This window comes from Colletotrichum destructivum, chromosome 12, assembly GCF_034447905.1.
Source record: "Colletotrichum destructivum chromosome 12, complete sequence".
NCBI lineage: Eukaryota > Fungi > Ascomycota > Sordariomycetes > Glomerellales > Glomerellaceae > Colletotrichum > Colletotrichum destructivum.
The window spans coordinates 727,711-744,723 of NC_085907.1; the positions used below are offsets into that span (position 1 = coordinate 727,711).

The 17,013-nt window shown below is 50.0% G+C and overlaps 6 protein-coding genes across 6 annotated transcripts; 2 read left to right on the forward strand and 4 right to left on the reverse strand.

The window, feature by feature from the left end:
* Positions 1 to 146: 146 nt before the first annotated feature.
* Positions 147 to 2,309, reverse strand: CDEST_15605 (uncharacterized protein). Its single transcript, XM_062931760.1, has one exon. The coding sequence runs from the start codon at positions 2,280 to 2,282 to the stop codon at positions 2,025 to 2,027; it is 258 nt and encodes an 85-aa protein (XP_062787811.1). The 5' UTR covers positions 2,283 to 2,309; the 3' UTR covers positions 147 to 2,024.
* A 1-nt stretch (position 2,310) lies between these two features.
* Positions 2,311 to 2,857, reverse strand: CDEST_15606 (uncharacterized protein). The gene has a single exon (XM_062931761.1). The coding sequence runs from the start codon at positions 2,780 to 2,782 to the stop codon at positions 2,345 to 2,347; it is 438 nt and encodes a 145-aa protein (XP_062787812.1). The 5' UTR covers positions 2,783 to 2,857; the 3' UTR covers positions 2,311 to 2,344.
* A 684-nt stretch (positions 2,858 to 3,541) lies between these two features.
* Positions 3,542 to 5,598, reverse strand: CDEST_15607 (Putative extracellular membrane protein, CFEM). Its single transcript, XM_062931762.1, has 7 exons — positions 5,415 to 5,598; positions 5,210 to 5,345; positions 4,972 to 5,153; positions 4,812 to 4,916; positions 4,347 to 4,735; positions 4,224 to 4,291; positions 3,542 to 4,169 (listed from the first exon to the last, which is right to left on the reverse strand). Exons 1-7 carry the CDS (start codon positions 5,496 to 5,498, stop codon positions 3,931 to 3,933), a joined length of 1,203 nt encoding a protein of 400 aa, XP_062787813.1. The 5' UTR covers positions 5,499 to 5,598; the 3' UTR covers positions 3,542 to 3,930.
* A 3,322-nt stretch (positions 5,599 to 8,920) lies between these two features.
* Positions 8,921 to 10,882, forward strand: CDEST_15608 (Putative P-loop containing nucleoside triphosphate hydrolase; the record flags this gene model as incomplete). Its single annotated transcript, XM_062931763.1, has 5 exons — positions 8,921 to 9,010; positions 9,315 to 9,773; positions 10,535 to 10,636; positions 10,690 to 10,744; positions 10,800 to 10,882. 5 exons carry the CDS (start codon positions 8,921 to 8,923, stop codon positions 10,880 to 10,882), a joined length of 789 nt encoding a protein of 262 aa, XP_062787814.1.
* Positions 10,883 to 10,957: 75 nt separating this feature from the next.
* On the reverse strand, positions 10,958 to 13,546 carry CDEST_15609 (uncharacterized protein; the record flags this gene model as incomplete). The annotated part of the gene is made up of 3 exons (XM_062931764.1): positions 10,958 to 12,721; positions 12,770 to 13,077; positions 13,126 to 13,546. 3 exons carry the CDS (start codon positions 13,544 to 13,546, stop codon positions 10,958 to 10,960), a joined length of 2,493 nt encoding a protein of 830 aa, XP_062787815.1.
* A 357-nt stretch (positions 13,547 to 13,903) lies between these two features.
* CDEST_15610 (Putative protein kinase) lies at positions 13,904 to 14,844 on the forward strand (the record flags this gene model as incomplete). Its single annotated transcript, XM_062931765.1, has 3 exons — positions 13,904 to 14,368; positions 14,419 to 14,503; positions 14,654 to 14,844. The coding sequence occupies 3 exons, from the start codon at positions 13,904 to 13,906 to the stop codon at positions 14,842 to 14,844; spliced, it is 741 nt and encodes a 246-aa protein (XP_062787816.1).
* Positions 14,845 to 17,013: the final 2,169 nt, after the last annotated feature.

The window sequence follows — 17,013 nt, forward strand, 5'->3', positions numbered from 1 at the left end:
CGTAACATCGCCGGCGTAGTAGTTCCTACACTTGGGACCTGCGGAGACGACAAGGTGGCTCGAGAGAACGGAGGCGCATGTCGGTCGGCTCAGAGACGGGATTGCCGTTGCTGCCGGCTGAAGGTGCAAACTCAGACGACGTGACCATATGGCGCGTACCGGATACGGGGCGGCACCGTCTCGGCTTTGCCTGGGGCCGAGACACCCTTGTTGGAAGGTTTCTATGGGGATCAAAAGGCTAACGGGGTCCTTAAGACACAGCCACGGTCGGCCGAGTGGCTTCCCGGAACGAGTGGGTTGTTCGGGACCGACACCGCGGAAACTGCCAGGAAAGAGCTCTAGAGAAGTATCGATCGTGAAGCCGAAGCTGTGCACGTCTGTACAGATGAGAGCGGCATTAACGGCCACATAGGAGCGGCGGCGGTGTGCACGACGACACACCAGGCCCACAATTCATATGGGGTCCGAGTCCACATCGACAGTGCACGCGGGAGAGATGCAAGGCATCATCCTCACCCTCGAGATAACCGAAGGCAAACAGAAGGGAACCAACAAAGTCCAGATCTATAGCGACAACCAAACAGCCATCAGAATCACCTGACGAAGCTAGCACCATCCTCGTATGTAAGGATACAAGTGAAATACCTCGGGGGTGCTTCTTACTTGAACGTTTTAGAAGCAGACTTGACGACTCATTGACTTGCAGCCCTCCAACACCGTTAAGGCTTGTTTTGTTGAGCTTAGCCAGGTTCTCTACGCCGTCCGAAGGGAAGGGAAACACGTGATGGGCACTGGATGACCAGATCGTAAGCACCAGTGCTCGACCAGTGCCCTACCAGTGCTCTGCCAGTGTCCCGCTCTTCTACTGATACCCTTTTAGCGCCCTTTCTGATGCTTTGAATGAGAGTTAATCTATGACACGGAGGTATGTACAGAATAATGCTGCTTTTTGTTAAGTGCTGGACACGAACTGCCTAGTGATCAACTTGCCCTGCTCTGCCCCATCTGTTCGTTTGCAGCTCATGCCTTGAGTCGCCTTCGGCAGCTGCCGTAGTCTACCGGCGGGGCACGCGACTGTCATAATTCTGAAATTTTTCAGGTCGGGGCTTCCCGGAAGCCCAGTAACGTGGCACTCTGTCGCCAGTCTAGCAGCTCCATTACTTCTCTAGCGCCCAGTAAGCTTTTGCTGTTAGCCCATTGTAACCAAAGTAGTAGGCCGGACGGAAGTGTAGTCATCTGGGAGGCGATTTAACATATGCAGTAGGTCGGTGGGGCGCGGACTTGACGGGGCGCTTCGCTGACGAGCACGTTACCAGCAGCGTTTGGGACCCTTCAATAGTAACACAGTCGGGGCCGGTCAAGGTGGGTCACTTCGGCGGCGCGCTTCGAAGACTATTACTAGTAAAGCGCTCAGATGCAGACCCCTCTGATGAAGATATCGGGGCCGGTCGGGGTGGAGTCAATTGCTGGCGCTTTAGGGCACTGTTACTGACAAACCGGTCAGCGAGATGATTGAAGCGGGACGGGGTAAGGAATTGATCGGCGAAGAGGATGATGTCTTGGCGCGTGCGTCGGCCTGCGATTCGTAACGACGTGATTTAACGGACGTGCTTTAAGGGATGCGATTTAAGGGACGTAATTAAGGGATGCCATTTGAGGGATGCCATTTGAGGGTCGTGGTTTGGGGGAAGTGCGTGCTGTCGGGGATATAATGAAAGGACGTGATTGGCAGGGAAACTATAGGGAGTTTTGGGGATGCCAGTTGGTAATAGAACAGATGCCATCCGGGATGTCATTTCGTCACTCAAAGCTGCTGACCACCCGACGATGTCGCGCTCTGATAAAGCGCCGATGATGAACTCGCTACGTTGAATCAGCGGTTGCCTGCTACAGCTTGCAGCGAGAGCATGTCTAAATCGACGAGCGGTTGAAGCCTCGCCAGCGTTGGGGTTTGTAGGGAGAGGCACGAGTTTCCTTGCACTTGCGTACGGATTCGGGAACGTTTCTTAGTGCGTCGTCATGTTCTACAGCCCAGGGGTCGAGGGCTGCAGCCGCGTTGTGCCAGCTCGGAGGTGGCCCGAAACGAAGGATCTGGAAGATGAAAGCGAAGACCTGCGCGACAGCCGTGCGGTCAAGCGAAGCCTGTTCTCGTCGTCATCCAGGACGTCCATATTGGGAACACATACATGATAGCGAACGGTGGTGGGGTCATCCGGAATGTGAAGGAAGATGAAAGCCTCGCCTGTACACACGTATCCAAATTGAATGCCCTTGCCTATCATAGGAGAAGAGCTGGATGACAACGGCGGCAGCAAGCGCCTTCGTTGCAAACGCGAAACTCTCGCTATCTTTGTTGATCACATCGCGTTCCGGCTGGATCTCGGACGCCAGGCCTGTGACGACCTCGACGCGCCCCAGCTGATGCGGCGCCTTGTATTCGATCGCCACGGCAGGAACGTTCCGACCGTCGGAGGTGCGATGCAAAACTGGTCTGCCTGGTTGCCTTCCCCCGCGCCCTACGCTGTGACTTGCGGCTCGACGGGGGTTGGTCTTTATCGCCCTTCTCGATGGACATTCGATGCATGTGTTCGGACAAGGTGTCGTCGGTCTCGCCGAGGTTCGTGTGGCTCTCGAACGTTACAGTTCCATGTAAGCCAAGATCGATACGCAGTCGCAGGTTATCGTACGCCTCGTCGACGAGATTCGGCACCGCGATTTCGACAGAATCGCGTTCGTAATTCCGGAGCCCAATTTCGCTGCTGATAGGGCTGACCAGAGACATTACATAGTCTAGTTGATGTTGGGATGGAAAGAGGGGTTGGGAGGAGAATTGCTGGTCCAAGAGATGGGCCCAGACCTCATCTTGTGCTGTTGCGAAGTCATCCCACGGGATAATGCGTCGAGGGAAAACCCGACCGGTCGGGTTGGTCGTGCCGTCTTGCGTAGTTAGGGAACGGTCGGTAACGACCTGAATGGCAAGACTGAGCGAGTGGCAGGCCTCGAGATAAGCCTGAATTGTTTGTGTGTCGTGAAGTTATCGCAAGTTCCTCAGCTTCCTCGCGTCGGTGTTGTTCTTCTCCAAGTTGCTGACGTAGTTTAGCGAGTTCATCCTCCATTTGGTGAGACTGAAGGGAGTTGAAAAAACAACAAGGTTCTGGCACCGATGGTTCGATTGTAATGGACACATGGGTAACGTGTTTGATAAGCGAGCTGGACAGACAAGCGAGCTGGACACCTTAACAGATTCTAGGTGTGCTGCACGCAAAGTTCTGTTAGTAAATTGTTAAGAATCCTTAACAATTTTGTAACGAAATTTTGCGTGCAGCTTAGTCAGATTCTGTTAAGGTGTCCAGCTCGCTTGTTTGTCCAGCTCGCTTATCAAACACGTTATGCAAAGTGGGCAGGTGGTATGGAGACCTGACTACTGAGCGATTAGCTAATATACCTCAAGGTGCCCCCAGAGCGGATCCACAAATTCTGGTCTCTCTGCGACCTGCTGATGTGGATCCGACACCCCAGACCCCCGCCCAACTGACATCTCAGAGGTGTGCTGTATGTATCCCTGTCACAGTTCACAGTACCGCGCGCAGTAAGGTCCTTCGCATATCGATACCTGACTTGCCAGCCGCTCCCAATCAGTCCCCAGGCCCAGAGATTGATACGCCAAAGGAGGCCATTCCCTGTCATGCCCAAGCCGATGTCCCGAAGCCCGGCATCCAGCCTTTCAACCACCTTAAAGGAGTCGCGATAGTGTGGTACATATGTAATCCTATGAGTACTTAGCAAAGTACTCAGCAGAGTACATATCCCATCGGGTGCCAATTGGCAACAGGTACAAACCGACCCAATTTAAATGCCATATTTCTCCAAACACGAACCACATAAGGCCCCTCGGTCAGGCGTTAAAGCACCAAGGGAATCCTTCTTTTTCTAGGATATCGTCGAATTTTCATGAGCGTCATCGACGGCGATCGTTGCAATATGTTGCGACACAATTTTGACATTTTCTGATGCCCTGGTCGACAACCTTCTCGAAGTGGAGATGTTGGTGACGAAAAGAAGTTTGGGGGAGAGGCGTCTAGTCAGGGTTCGGGTTGCCGGGATGCATGCGACTATCATGCCCACACACAGCTCAATGTGTGACCAGAGTGCGAGGCCAAAGAAGTCATCTGGGAGTTCCATGAGCTAAGCTCCATACATGAGCATCAATGTTTTTTACTTACATGTCGGGTTCCATGATTTGTTGAAGACCGATACACTTCTCAAACGCACAGCGCTGACGATTGTGATACTGACATGTGTTAGGCTTTTCGAGAAGGTTGAAGAGAGCATAGATCTGTACTCACAATATTCCAACACCGAACATCGACATAATCCCCGCCTTTTGTCTCTTCTGCAAATTGAGCTTGTAAATCTGCGTGGCCGGGAGGAACAACATCCATACGTCGATCGCGATATTCAAGGAAGCGTGCGAAAGCGTCGTGGCCGATAGGTCGATACAGTATCCAGGATATTTTGCATCCCATCCGTACCACATGTAACTGAGAGGCTTGCACTGATTGAGATTGACAATGATGAACGTGATGCAAACGGCTATGTTGAAGATGTGTGTGCCCCAGAGAACCTGCCGGAATACCTCCGTGATCGAGCCGAAAATGCGAAGGTAGAGGAACAGGATCGAAGCTTTGATGACTGCGAGAGTCACGAAATACAAAATTTCGAAGGCGAAGAAGCCCTACTATCCAAGATTAGCGGTATTCAGTGAATAACTTTTCACCATACAAGCGGAAGCGGATGCGACGCTTTCTTACCCTGATGAAGGCAGTGATTTGATCCACGGTGAGCATCCATATGTCTTTTCCAAATCCTTCCCGTTTTATTACAATCGTCGCAACTAAGAACGCAATCATCATGGCCTATTCAACCAATCGTTAGCTGTCTAATCACAACTCTAAGGAAATCTCAACGTACGTATGCAAACACAATAGTCCAATCGTCCCAGCCCCACGTCGAGAGCTCCATCCATTTCGTTGCCAATCGAGATGCGAAGAAGACGGTAACGAGGCCGAAGAGGAACAATGGAACCCAGGAGATTGCAGCGCTTTCATCATGGTATTCGAATCCGCAGTCTTGCCAGGTTTGATTCTTCGTAACTGTCCACGCTTCATTAGTCTAGGTCATGCTGCAGAGTGGTCAAAGTGTAACCTACACAAAGCTTGTTGCACACTACATTGTACTCTGACGCAATGGATCACGGCCATATTATAGTTCATATCTCCGCATAGACATGTCGAATTCGAGAACTCACAGGGCGTGTAGTCAAGTGGTTCGAAGAGACATGGTAACTAGATAATGATCGTTAACATCGGGCCGTGTGACCCGGTAGCAGCAAAAGAAGGATCAAGTGAGCTCACAGCGCAGTCTGGGACGTTATCGTAGAGGCCATACACGAGCGACAGGCAGGAAAAAAACGAAACGGTCCACAGATAGAGCTTCATTGCAAGTGAGTTCGCTTGGGTATCAATGTTTGCAATGATCAAAACATTACGGAAGGAGCACTACGTACAAGGGTGAGATCCGGGGAAAGCTAGCAAATATGGGCAGATGCCCGGTTCGGATCAGCCGTCGCAAACGAGGCAGCTTCGTGTAAACCACGGAAGAAAATGGTCAAATAACTAGCTTGCCGGGTGCGGAAGTCCCGGCCCAGACCACTTAGGCTCTCATGACTGGGTTCGCGCCACGACCTATGACAGCCAGAACCTTGGCAGGTTCAAAGAGCCAACCACCCCTCGTTCTGTTTTCAAAAGGCCCCGCAAGGTTCCTTTATTGTTGTTATCGCACACACATGCACAATTCCCTACGCCCGGGGGCAAATTCGAAAGGGCCACTAAAGCTGACTACTTCTACACTGCTGAGCTTATGCATTTGTCTCTTTGAAGCCCATAATTGCTGTCTCCATTTCCGGATTACTCTTGCATATCCCATCAAGTGCCAAAAACCCCCATTTTCGCCAAGTCTAAGCAGCTTTTTCGAGTCTTGCGTACCCTAACGAGGCTATTCTCAGATATTGGCCCTAGTACCCGGCGACGCCGTAATTACTAATCCCTCCTTATTGCTACAATAGGAGCAAGGCGAATTAACCCCACGTGACCCTCGACGATGGTCCTCCCATGGAATAGCTGTATTCCTTTAATCTGAACCCCTCTGGACCTTCTCCTGTAAAAACCTTTTCTTGGCACCCAGTGTTAAGAATTGTTAGGTTTTTGCAGGGCTTCGGCCCGTACCCCTAACGGGTCTTATCATTCCCGTCTTCACTTTCAGACTCGTCTCTCAACACCAAACACGACGAGACCTCCCCCGAAAGTGAAGTAGGGCGAGAGTTTAGAAGCTTTGAAGGTCACTCTCGCTCTCGCCGATCCGCGCGTCCGCTAGCCTGCGGCGCGCTGTGCCCGCCGCGTGCGGGCCACCACTTCAACAAGGGCTCGAATTGCCCTTGTCCACACACCAAAGCCCCGACACAGCAGTTAGGTCATTTTCTGTCTCCGTGCCAGACCTTTTGTCTGGAAGGTCTTGAACACTTTCGTTCCTGCCAGAGCCTGACTAGTTCAGGCAGTAACGGAGAGCGATTGTTGCGGGCTCCTGTATCGCCATCGGCTGGGAGCCGACTTGCTGTACGCCTTCTTTGCCTCGCTCCAATGCAAAGTGGAGAGGAGAAAGGCGTGGAACCACATCACGACCAGCCGTGCTAGGTTTTTCCCCTTGTGGTTTTTCCTAGCACTATCAGAACTACTTTCCTTGTGGATGAAGCGACCCGGGAAAAGGATGGCGGATAAGAGAATTCTGGTCAGGCGAGAAGATCTGCTTCATTTTGGAGCGGTTTGAACAGGAGCGTTAGGTAAAGACGTAGCCCTGTAACATAGTTTAGATTAGCATAGACCATGTCGGCATCGCGCCCGACACGTCTCTTGTCGCTCGAGACTTTAAATATACCACCACCACCACGGCGTCGCCGGGTACTAGGGCCAATATCTGGGAATAGCCTCGTTAGGGTACGGAAGACTCGAAAAGGTTGTTTAGACTGTGCTGTACCACTTTGTATTAACCGAGATTGCTGGTACCTCAGGCATAGTCAGAAAAAATAGAGAATATTGGTACCTTCTAACTGTTGAAATGATTGGTTATCTTAGATACGTCTACAGCCTCTGACTGGCTCTACCCCGCTTTTGGCGAAAATGGGGTTTTTGGGCACTCTAAATACGCAGCGTGGCGCATGACAGCGTACCGCACAGGCGACAGGCAGCTGTGTGGCGTGGCATGGGCTTCTGTTGATGCGCGCTGGAGACACTGTGTAGCGCCTAGGAAACTGAAACGATGACAGTGCTCCGTTGCATGAACCGTCCGATTGAGGGGCAGGCTGTTTAGGCCATCTGGACCTGTCGCGGAAACGGAGTTGCTTACCTGCCGTGAACGGGTGGAGTCATTGGTGCCTGAGCCGTACGAGGTAATTTGCGCACAGTGAGCCATTTTGGCAAATGCCAAATAAAGGCGTGCACGGTGTATATCGATATCTCACACTCATGTATACCTTGGACTATTGGTGGGCAATCCAGTAGTGGCTTTTCTTGTCAGGAAGCTGCTGACACAAAAGCCGATTCTGACTCCAAAAAGCCTATACGTACCTCTAAGCTAGGTGCTTTCCGTACAGCCGTGCGAAACGACACTGTATTGGTGGCAAGAGGTTTCTTGTCTTTGCGGAAAGACCCAAGACAGTTTTGCTAGCTTTAGTGCTGCACTGTATGTCCATGTGAGAAGCATAAGTGTGGGGGGATGGGTCCATTTTAAATGTAATCAACGTTTAGGGTCAACTTTAACGGAAGGACAATACGGTAGGCTGCTGGGTGTGGAGCATCGCCCTTATAGTGTGAATAGCACGAATGAGGCACTATGTGTCCAGAAAAAGTCGAGTCAAGTGGCTTACTCAGCCGGGTAAGCTGAGCACTGCATCTTGTAGTCCACACTGTCACCAAGGGGCACCAGATGTCAAGCGCACAGCTTATGCTAATTATGCCTAGAGGTACTTATCCCACATACAATCGCAGCGTGTACCAGACTTCAGAGGACGCAGCAGCTACTTTTTTCCAACTATTAATAATCTGTGAAGTATACTAAAGTACTTAGACGTCATCCTCACAATGAGTGAAGGCTTCAAATGGAAGGGGCCGCTGGATTACTCACAGACGAACGGCAGGTTCGGGTTCGTACTGGCTTCTATGATGTGCTTACACATGCTTGATTTCTAGCTATCCTCTCCTGCGATGCTGGCCCTTAGCACTGATGACTACGGTGAATACCTGAATAGCATCCCCCTCATTCGGGGAACTTGTCACAAGCCTCAGTGCTGTGCTTTTGAGCCCATATTGCTTCCTCTTCTGCACATACGTTCAATGTTTCGAAAGCCAAGAACAGCCGCGATGTGCTCCCCCAATCTCCAGAACTAGACTAGCAATGGCTGCCAAATCTAGACGGAATGCGGAGCCAACTTGCTGGGTGATAGTGCGAGTGAGCAGAGAAGGCATGCGACTGGACTTGCTGACATCCATTTTTGGCTCTAGCAACCAGCTCAAACCCATCAAATTCGACAAATAGATGTATACAGTTTTTGTGTGTAAGTAATGAGACGGTGTGGAGCATCTCGAAAGATCCAGTATGTTTTTCTGAAGAGGACCTTATGCCGTTCTGGCACAGATTCGCTGACCTACAGCTCTACAGCAAGAAGTGGCGCCCAGCCATCTTAGACACTCATTCTGGGCCCCCGCTTCGGACGTCAGCTTTGGGCACCCCACCTTGAGGACGTTTTTGGCTTCCGATTTGGTGCCGTTCTGATCAAGCTCAACGAGAGTAGCCCCTTCGTGCAGAAAATATGGATCACCTATTTCGGCACCAAAGGTCCACAGAAGCTTCCAGAACAAGCCTGTGGAGCCAAAACGCGAGTAGGAGACGGGCCAAAGAAGTTTGCCCAACCTAACAGAGTGCTGCCGAATCTGCTTACTTTGAAGCTGACAACGGGCGACAAGACGGGCGGGCTCCTTAAAGGTCCGAGGACGCAACGGTACAGCAGCACCCGGCCTTGTAGCGTGGAGCGCAGACTTCAAAACGGATCAAGGCCGTTTTTGGCTCTCTCTCTTCGGTTTCTAGCTCCGAATATAGAGTCCACAGAGTGGTAAAAAATGATGACGACCACGGCGTAATCCAGCGAAAAACACAGACGGGCTATGCAACAGCCATTTTTAGGCCCAGCACAACCATGACGCTAGGATCATTTTACCATTCTTCATTCTGGGGCCCAAGTCAGACCATCAGACGATACGGTACCTATCCCAACAATTGTGTTGTGGCGCAGGCTTCGACGGTCACAGGATGGCGTCTCTGAATCAGCGCCCGCTCAAGAAGCGAGACAGCTTAAGGCTAATAATAGTGCCTTGAAGGAAAGAACGTACCCTGTTCCTGTGACGAGAACGCCCCCAGACTTTGTCGGTCGGCGAAGCCGTGCCCCGACCAGCCACCCCTCTTCTCCGACTCGCAGACTAAGGGGGGCCGCCGAGGAAAATGACGCCCAGCATCGCGGTGACGATGGATACTCAAAAGCAGACAGCCGCAAGGTCCCGGTCCATCATGTTGATGCATACCATTCCGGCAACCCAATGGAGCTAGAGGAGAGATCGGAGGATGCAGCACGCTGCAGGGAACTAGTCAAAAGTGGCAGTTCACAAAGGGTATGTGAAAGCTGCCTCCAAACCTTTGGTTCATCTCCTATTACATAGATCCTTGTCCCACAAACTTCTTGAAGCCTCTGTGCATGTTTGGTGCTGAGGAAGACCCAATAATCTGTACGAAAGTGGCCAAGTAGTGTCCCGCTTTCATTGGGCTTGATAAGAAGGTGCATTAAATCTGCTGTGAAGACTCCCGTACCGGTTGAGATAAGCAGCCTGATTCGAGGTGGCTTGAAGGTCAATAGAGAAGACCTTTGGCCAGCGGCAAGCACTACGCTGCGATGCTATTATTTCTTTATGCAAGTCTATTGTGTACTGTATTGCATAGATTTACAGCCTTCTGGTGCCATTGAACTTAATTTCCTCGAGCTTGGCCAGGTTCTCAGCGCCATCCGCAGGGAAAGCTATGATCAGTGGAAGGCGAGCACTGAAGAGCACTGACGGGGCTACACGCCTGCTCCGGGTACCCATATCAATTGCGGTACATGATGATGAGCTAATCGCCCCACTCCATTTCAGGCTGCTAATCCAGTCCGTCGCGCTAGCATCCGTGGGCCAGCACTGATGTGTGCCAGCATCTGTGTGCCAGCATCTGTATATGCTAGCATCTGTATATGCTAGCATCTGTATATGCTAGCATCTGTATATGCTAGCATCTGTATATGCTAGCATCTGTATATGCTAGCATCTGTATATGCTAGCATCTGTGTGCCAGCTCGTGATGGCCTCATTGATTTGTTTTGCCTACACTAATAGCGTTTCAGGCCAACGTTGCTATGGGCATTCGAATGGATGCAGCTCAGAAAGATGTTGGGCTTGCGGCGTTCAGTGGAGACATCCTCAAGAACGAGATCAGCGGACCTGACGTTAGTTCTTCTCAGCTTCCTAGTTGCTTTTTCTTTGACTCACCTTTAAATAGCAAGAGCATCTAACGGTTATTGATGTCCCGGGAATTTTCCGTGTACTCACGCCAGGTAAGCTGCATCTGGTCCATTGGTTTTAGGCACCCACCGGTTGACGGGCGTGCAGGACTCACCACGGAAAGCGATATCGTTCTTGTCGAGAACATGGTGAAGTCGTACATGGCCAACCGCCGCCGCGGGAGGTCGTGAGTTCGATTCCAACAGATGCTAACGTTTTTGGGCACCGAAATTCATTAATTACTTGGGTTCTAGTTCTTTTTGTTCCTATAAGATCTCCTCGCCATCATTCGTACTCACTTGAGAAGTACGAACGACCAGAATTGTATTTGTTCCGTTCGCCGTTACCTTCTCGAAGCATGTTTTGGGAATTAGGTTGTTGTAACTGGTATCAAACAGACAGAATTGTTTCCGCATGTACTTTGCCGCTGTTCGTTGGACTGGCGATGAGTCTGATGCGTCAACATGAATCTCATCACAAATAACCCACCCGCCAGAGTCCTCTCGCGAAAAAAACTTTATGATGATTGGCTGCCTGCTCGATGACGCGCCTCCACTATTGTTATCGTTATCTGGGGGAATCCCTCCTTGGACTCTATCGAAATCGAATCGAGTGACTCTTTGGTGTCGTTTTGCGGGCCTGGGGTTGTTTTCTTCGGAAGAAGGGCCTTCGAAGTCTCCAACCAATGAAGCTTCTCGTGTCCCGTTCATGGTGTTGGTTGGTACGATTTCCATGCCACTTGAATGCTGAAATTGGTTCTGCCCAAAGTCTGATTCATTGGTAGTGTTGTCAACACTCTTGGTAAGCTGATTTAAGCGGTCCTGTTGCTCTTGAACCAGCTGCCGCAGATGGTCAAGTTTGGCTTGCTCAAGTTGGGAAAGTCCCTTGAGCTGATCTAGTTTCGACTGTTCTCCCGGCTGCGCCGCTGTGTTTGTATGTGCTTCAGAACCGAGACCTGTTCTGTCTGCAGGATTGGCTCCATTAACCCCCAGATCGAAATGATGTGTTGGTTGTTGGTCGATAACAAAATCTGCTAGAGATAGAGGGAGACCAAAATAAGATAGGTAAACCGATCTTCGTATGAAGAATGAGGTAACTCGCGTTTGCCCGGTGTCATACTCTAACAGTATACTGGGAAGGAATAACTTTGTTTGATCACGGTTATGATCGTTGTCGCGAGGGATTCCACATCGAATCGGTAGCTCCAAGTGACGTTCGTTCATTTCAGAACTATGCGGCATCTCCGGAGCAGATACTGGCTTGGCTGTTGCAAATATCTCCGTTACTTGTTGTATGCATTTTTCGAAATTGGGATATCGGTACTGCCCTGGCTTTCTCGCAGACAGGAGGAGGCGTTTGGCGACTTCAAAGTATGGGGACGATCTGATTATGTTGCTCAGTTCGTCAGATTCGAAGCCCAGTCTGTCCGCAAGAGAAGCGAACTCGAAGAGTGTGATCTCGTCTGCTTTCATACGAGCCTTTGCAAGTATGTCTTTCTTCTTCACATCCGCTGGAAGCTCCCGGAACTCTCGAAAGGCAGTAAGCCACAACTGCCGGCATCCAAGGTCAAAACGAGTTGCTGCATCTCCTGGAACAGTTACATATGCCGTTTGCGACACCTGCACTATGCACTGATCAGTCCGCTGATTTGTGTCTTGGAACATCTCACCCAGGCGCCTCGGAATCGTGACTTTGGAGCCGACACCTGTCAGCCGTCTCATGCAATCCGCAGCAGTGCTGAGGAACTTTCGGTCCTCGAAGAAAGTGAAGAGTGACGGTATCAAACGTTGGTTGGAGGCATTGCAAATTCGAATCCATAGTTCGTTTCGTTGTTGCTCGGAAAAGTTTCCGAGGATACGACCACTTCTAAGGTCACCAAGAAGTTCGTCGTGGTCTGTACTGAATGCCCCTGGCGCTGTTCCCTGTAGACGTTCTATAGTTGGCCGATCAATAAGCCGCATAGTTTTGTAGTCGCCACCACATATGTCACTCCAGACCTGGAGTATGTGTTTTAAGTAGTGTAGATTGGGCTGCCTCAAGTCAGTCTGCGTTTCCATCGTTGTGGGTCATTGCTGTACCTCTTCACATCTCATAGAGATCACCTGGTGAACTACGGTGAGTCGAAAGCCACAAAAGAGGGCAGGAACAGCCAGAAGTGCATCGAAGGCATCCGAGTATTTCTTATGGCGAAACAGCTGATCCAGGAGATCTCGACGATTCTTTGAAAGAGCAGAAAGTCGCCCCAGCCACATTCGTTCAAAAAAGGGATTTTCGTCGCCATGATGTCCCTGGTATCCTCGAATCTTGCAGTAGAACTCCCCATCATCGGGTTCCATCTGATACTCGTATTCTTCGACAAAAAGCGTTTTCAGATCATCGCTCAGGTCTGAGTATCGTCAGCTGATTCACTTAAATAATTCACTTGTGGGCGCACCATCTAGATAAAGATCAACTATCCAATGCTTGTTCGTGTCATCGAACACTTCATCGGCTGCCATAATACGATCCGATCCCTGAAGGCATTCTAGCTGTACTCCGGGTGGGAGTTCAAGAGCTGGATAGGGCAAAGCATCGCCTTGGAGCCTCGAGGCGGAGATTCCTGCGTTCAATAGGGCGGCTTCGAAATCATGTTGACTGATTGTAGCTTTGGCATGATGCCGATTATCTTCTTTTCGGCAGCCATGTTCTTCCCGGTATAACCTCTTGAGTGGTTCAGGAACGGGAGGACGAACGCGGTTTGTTGCCCTCAACGTTGGTTTCAATGACGATATACTGATACTGGCGGTACCGCAGAACTTAGCCCGACGCTCTTCTTCAAGTCGCCGATTGACTTGGGTGAAACTGCTGTCTACCATTGCGGAGGAGTTCGTCTATGGGTTGACTGTGCGGGAAAATAAACGAACACAGCCATGGATAATCCAACGAATAAATAGAGGCGTTTTAAGGTTGCTAATCGATTTCCATTCCGGGCTCCAGTCTTGAAACCCCCGTCAAGAAATTCTTGCAGGAGCCGGAAACGACGCTCCTCAACCACGTTCTTTTTCTACCCCCGTCAAGACATTCTTGCAGGAGCTGGAAACGACGCTCCTCAACCACATTCTTTTTCTTTAGTTTTTCTCTCATTTCTTCTTGCTTTCCTCCTTTCTCTCTGTCTCTCCTCCTTTCTCTGTCTTTCTCCTCACCATTTTGGTGTTTTTTTTACTCGCGCAGCAATGTCCGATAAAGCAAGCAATTACAAACAGACCAATCTTGTTCATGAGAAGCGCCCTCGGCATCATTTTGAGAACCAAATTCATCAAATTGAACCTTTGAGGCTTGTCAAAGCTAAACAAGAGGGGAGCTCTGCGTTGGCCACTACGTTGATCAAGACGGCGTCACCATGGGCCACCTACAAGAAAATCTACAAGCAAATTCTGGGAGACGGTGACCTTGTCCTAGTTGCCGAAAAAAGAGGAATATCTGGCGACGTTGTTGACATTCGCCGCTTTTTGGAGTTGTCTACGGAACAAATCAAGATGCTACAGTCGATTCAACACCCGAACATCGTCACAGTGCATGAAATCTATAGCAACAAGACGAACCACCACATTGTCTACGAGCATATGCCACGATCGCTTCAAGAAGCCGTTGGAAATCCTTATCTCAATCGTCAGCGCCTGGCAGCAATTGTAGGGCAGGTCTGTTTAGTCCTCCCACTGGCAGTGAATTTTGTCTCATAGGTTGGTAGGTGGTTGAGGCGCTGGTTTATCTTGAGAAAATGGGACTGCAGCACGGCCATCTTAGCTGCTCCTGTATTCTGCTCCACCCCAGTGGTAGGATCAAGCTGAGTAATACAGGGTCCCTCACTTACTAGCAAACCTAGCGCTGATCAAGATGTACAGATGGCCAGGAAAATTGTCGCCTGCTGAGCTCCAAAAAAGATGTAGTCGATCTAGGCTATATGATGGTGGAACTAATGCAAGGATATGCGAAGGAGGGTGTCAACCTAAGGCTTGACGATCCAGAGCACTGGGACTCGGATGTCGTAGGCTTTCTTTCAGCGACAACATCTGCATCGTCTGCGAACGAGTTGAGCCAGGTCGGTCTCACTCCATTTTGTTTCGAAGCAGCTGCTAATATGCACACAGCATTCGTTCTTACGTTCTTGGCATAAAGAAAAACTGAAGGGGCTGATCTCTCTGGTTATGACTTGGACTAGGCAGGATTACGAATATCTCGGGTGGCAGGAAAGGAAGTAGTTGTTTTGAAGCCTAGGGCAATAGTTTTGCCTCTTGGCTTCGCTGTGTCTCCATTCTGAACCAAACCCAAAACCCACTTGCTCATAGTCCCATTGATAGGGGAAAAGCAGTGAACGGCACAGGCGGGTTGTTATATATACGTCATCTACATGGAGCTATTGAGGTTGGCTGACGCATGACTTGGCCGTTAAGGAAAAGAGTTGTTACAACAATACTTGTCGGAACATTAGCTGTCCGGCCGCCGGCCGGATGACTCGTGTGCCCGGAAGGCTACATATCGGCCTCTAACGGCCGTGGCAATAACCTCCCTTTGTATTCCACTCACTAAGCAATATCATAAGTAGACCAATATAACGAGTCTTCGTTGCTTCACCTCGCCGTATATACGGATACCTGGTATAGTTACCAACAATACTCCTAGTTATTAACTCGTCGGTATTCAGAGCGCAAGCAATAATAACCCCCTGGCAAGGAACCGGGATCGCTGTAAGTCACAGCTGGGTTGGAAGTGTGAGTGGGCCTGTGGGTGACAACCAATCGAGAATTAATCCAAAATGACTCAGGATAGGCCACAACTGGCTGTGGTCATGGAGCACCAAAGTGCTGCAAAGTATATGCACAAGCAAGGCTTGATGAACTATGCCAGGAACAGTCGGGAAATGGCTCCTTCTACACAGGACACGGTATTTTCCTGGGCATTTTCGTATCCACTTTCTGATAAGGTACAGAATGACCTATGCACGACGATATCGCTGTGTGTAATCCACAATCAGCTCTTTCCTTGCAACATAGTGCAAAACGCTTATCATGGCTCCCAATGGATGTGTCCTTCTCTCGCTGGAAAGTAATGTGAAGACGTTCGCAGGTACCGTGCTAGCAAGCAGGTCCATAATTGTCTCTTGATTGGAATCACCAGAAGGATAATCCCGCATACCAATTTCGAGTTCAACAAGGCATAAACTCAACACTGTACCTGTGGTCAGCTTCAGTGGCCCTTTCGGCTTTGCCGCCGGGCGTAATAAATTTTGTGTGTGCGTGTGTGTGTGCGCTGTAGTACGTACAGTCATGAGCATATACAGTATCTCTTCCTCTTGGAAACACATTTTAGTTCTCTTAATTTGCCCTAACTACATTGGCTTAATTAAAAGGGCTTAGCACTGTACACAACTCATCAATGCGTTTCAAAGGAAGGATAGCCCTTATCTATAGCCAAAAATAAATACAATTAAGTACACTCAAGGGGAAAGATGCTACAGTACTTGCACTGTCGTAAGCCACTTTAACTCTACATTCTGTCTGCAAACAGGCAACTACAGCTAATAACAGACGTTTAAAATAGGAGTAACAGTAGGTTCTAGCTCTCCTAAACATTAAAAGCTTATGCAAAAGAGGAAGAGATTTATGCTCTACACTGTACTTCTTGCGCAGATCTGCTTTAGACTTAAGGCGCCTTGGAAAAGCTGCTCACGCAGATTTCTGCGTACGCAGCTGCTCTTACGCACCCTTCAGCGTACGCTGCTACTCTTACGCAAATTTCAGCGCACGCTGCTGCTCTCACGCACCCTTCAGCGTACGCTGCTACTCTTACGCAAATTTCAGCGCACGCTGCTGCTCTCACGCACCCTTCAGCGTACGCTGCTACTCTTACGCACCCTTCAGCGCACGCAGCTGCTCTTACGCACCCTTCAGCCTACGCTGCTACTCTTACGCACCCTTCAGCGCACGCAGCTGCTCTTACGCACCCTTCAGCCTACGCTGCTGCTCTCACGCACCCTTCAGCGTACGCTGCTGCTCTTACGCACCCTTCTGCGTACGCAGCCCTCTGTGTCGCAGCTATCCTAACAGTTCATCACCCCTGGCTAAACCATAGGACCTCTTGTGTCAAGCTTACTCTTCGTCCAGTTTTACCCTGACCTTAGGTAATCCATACATTGGATTCACTTTCATCTCTCACTCTTGAAAACATTGTTCCTTTTCGACCCATGAGTCCGTTCTCGTACATCCCTACGTGCGAAATTCATCCGCTTAATATAGGGGTCCGCAAAAATGGCTTCATCCCATTTGCAACTTTCTGATGTCTTTCA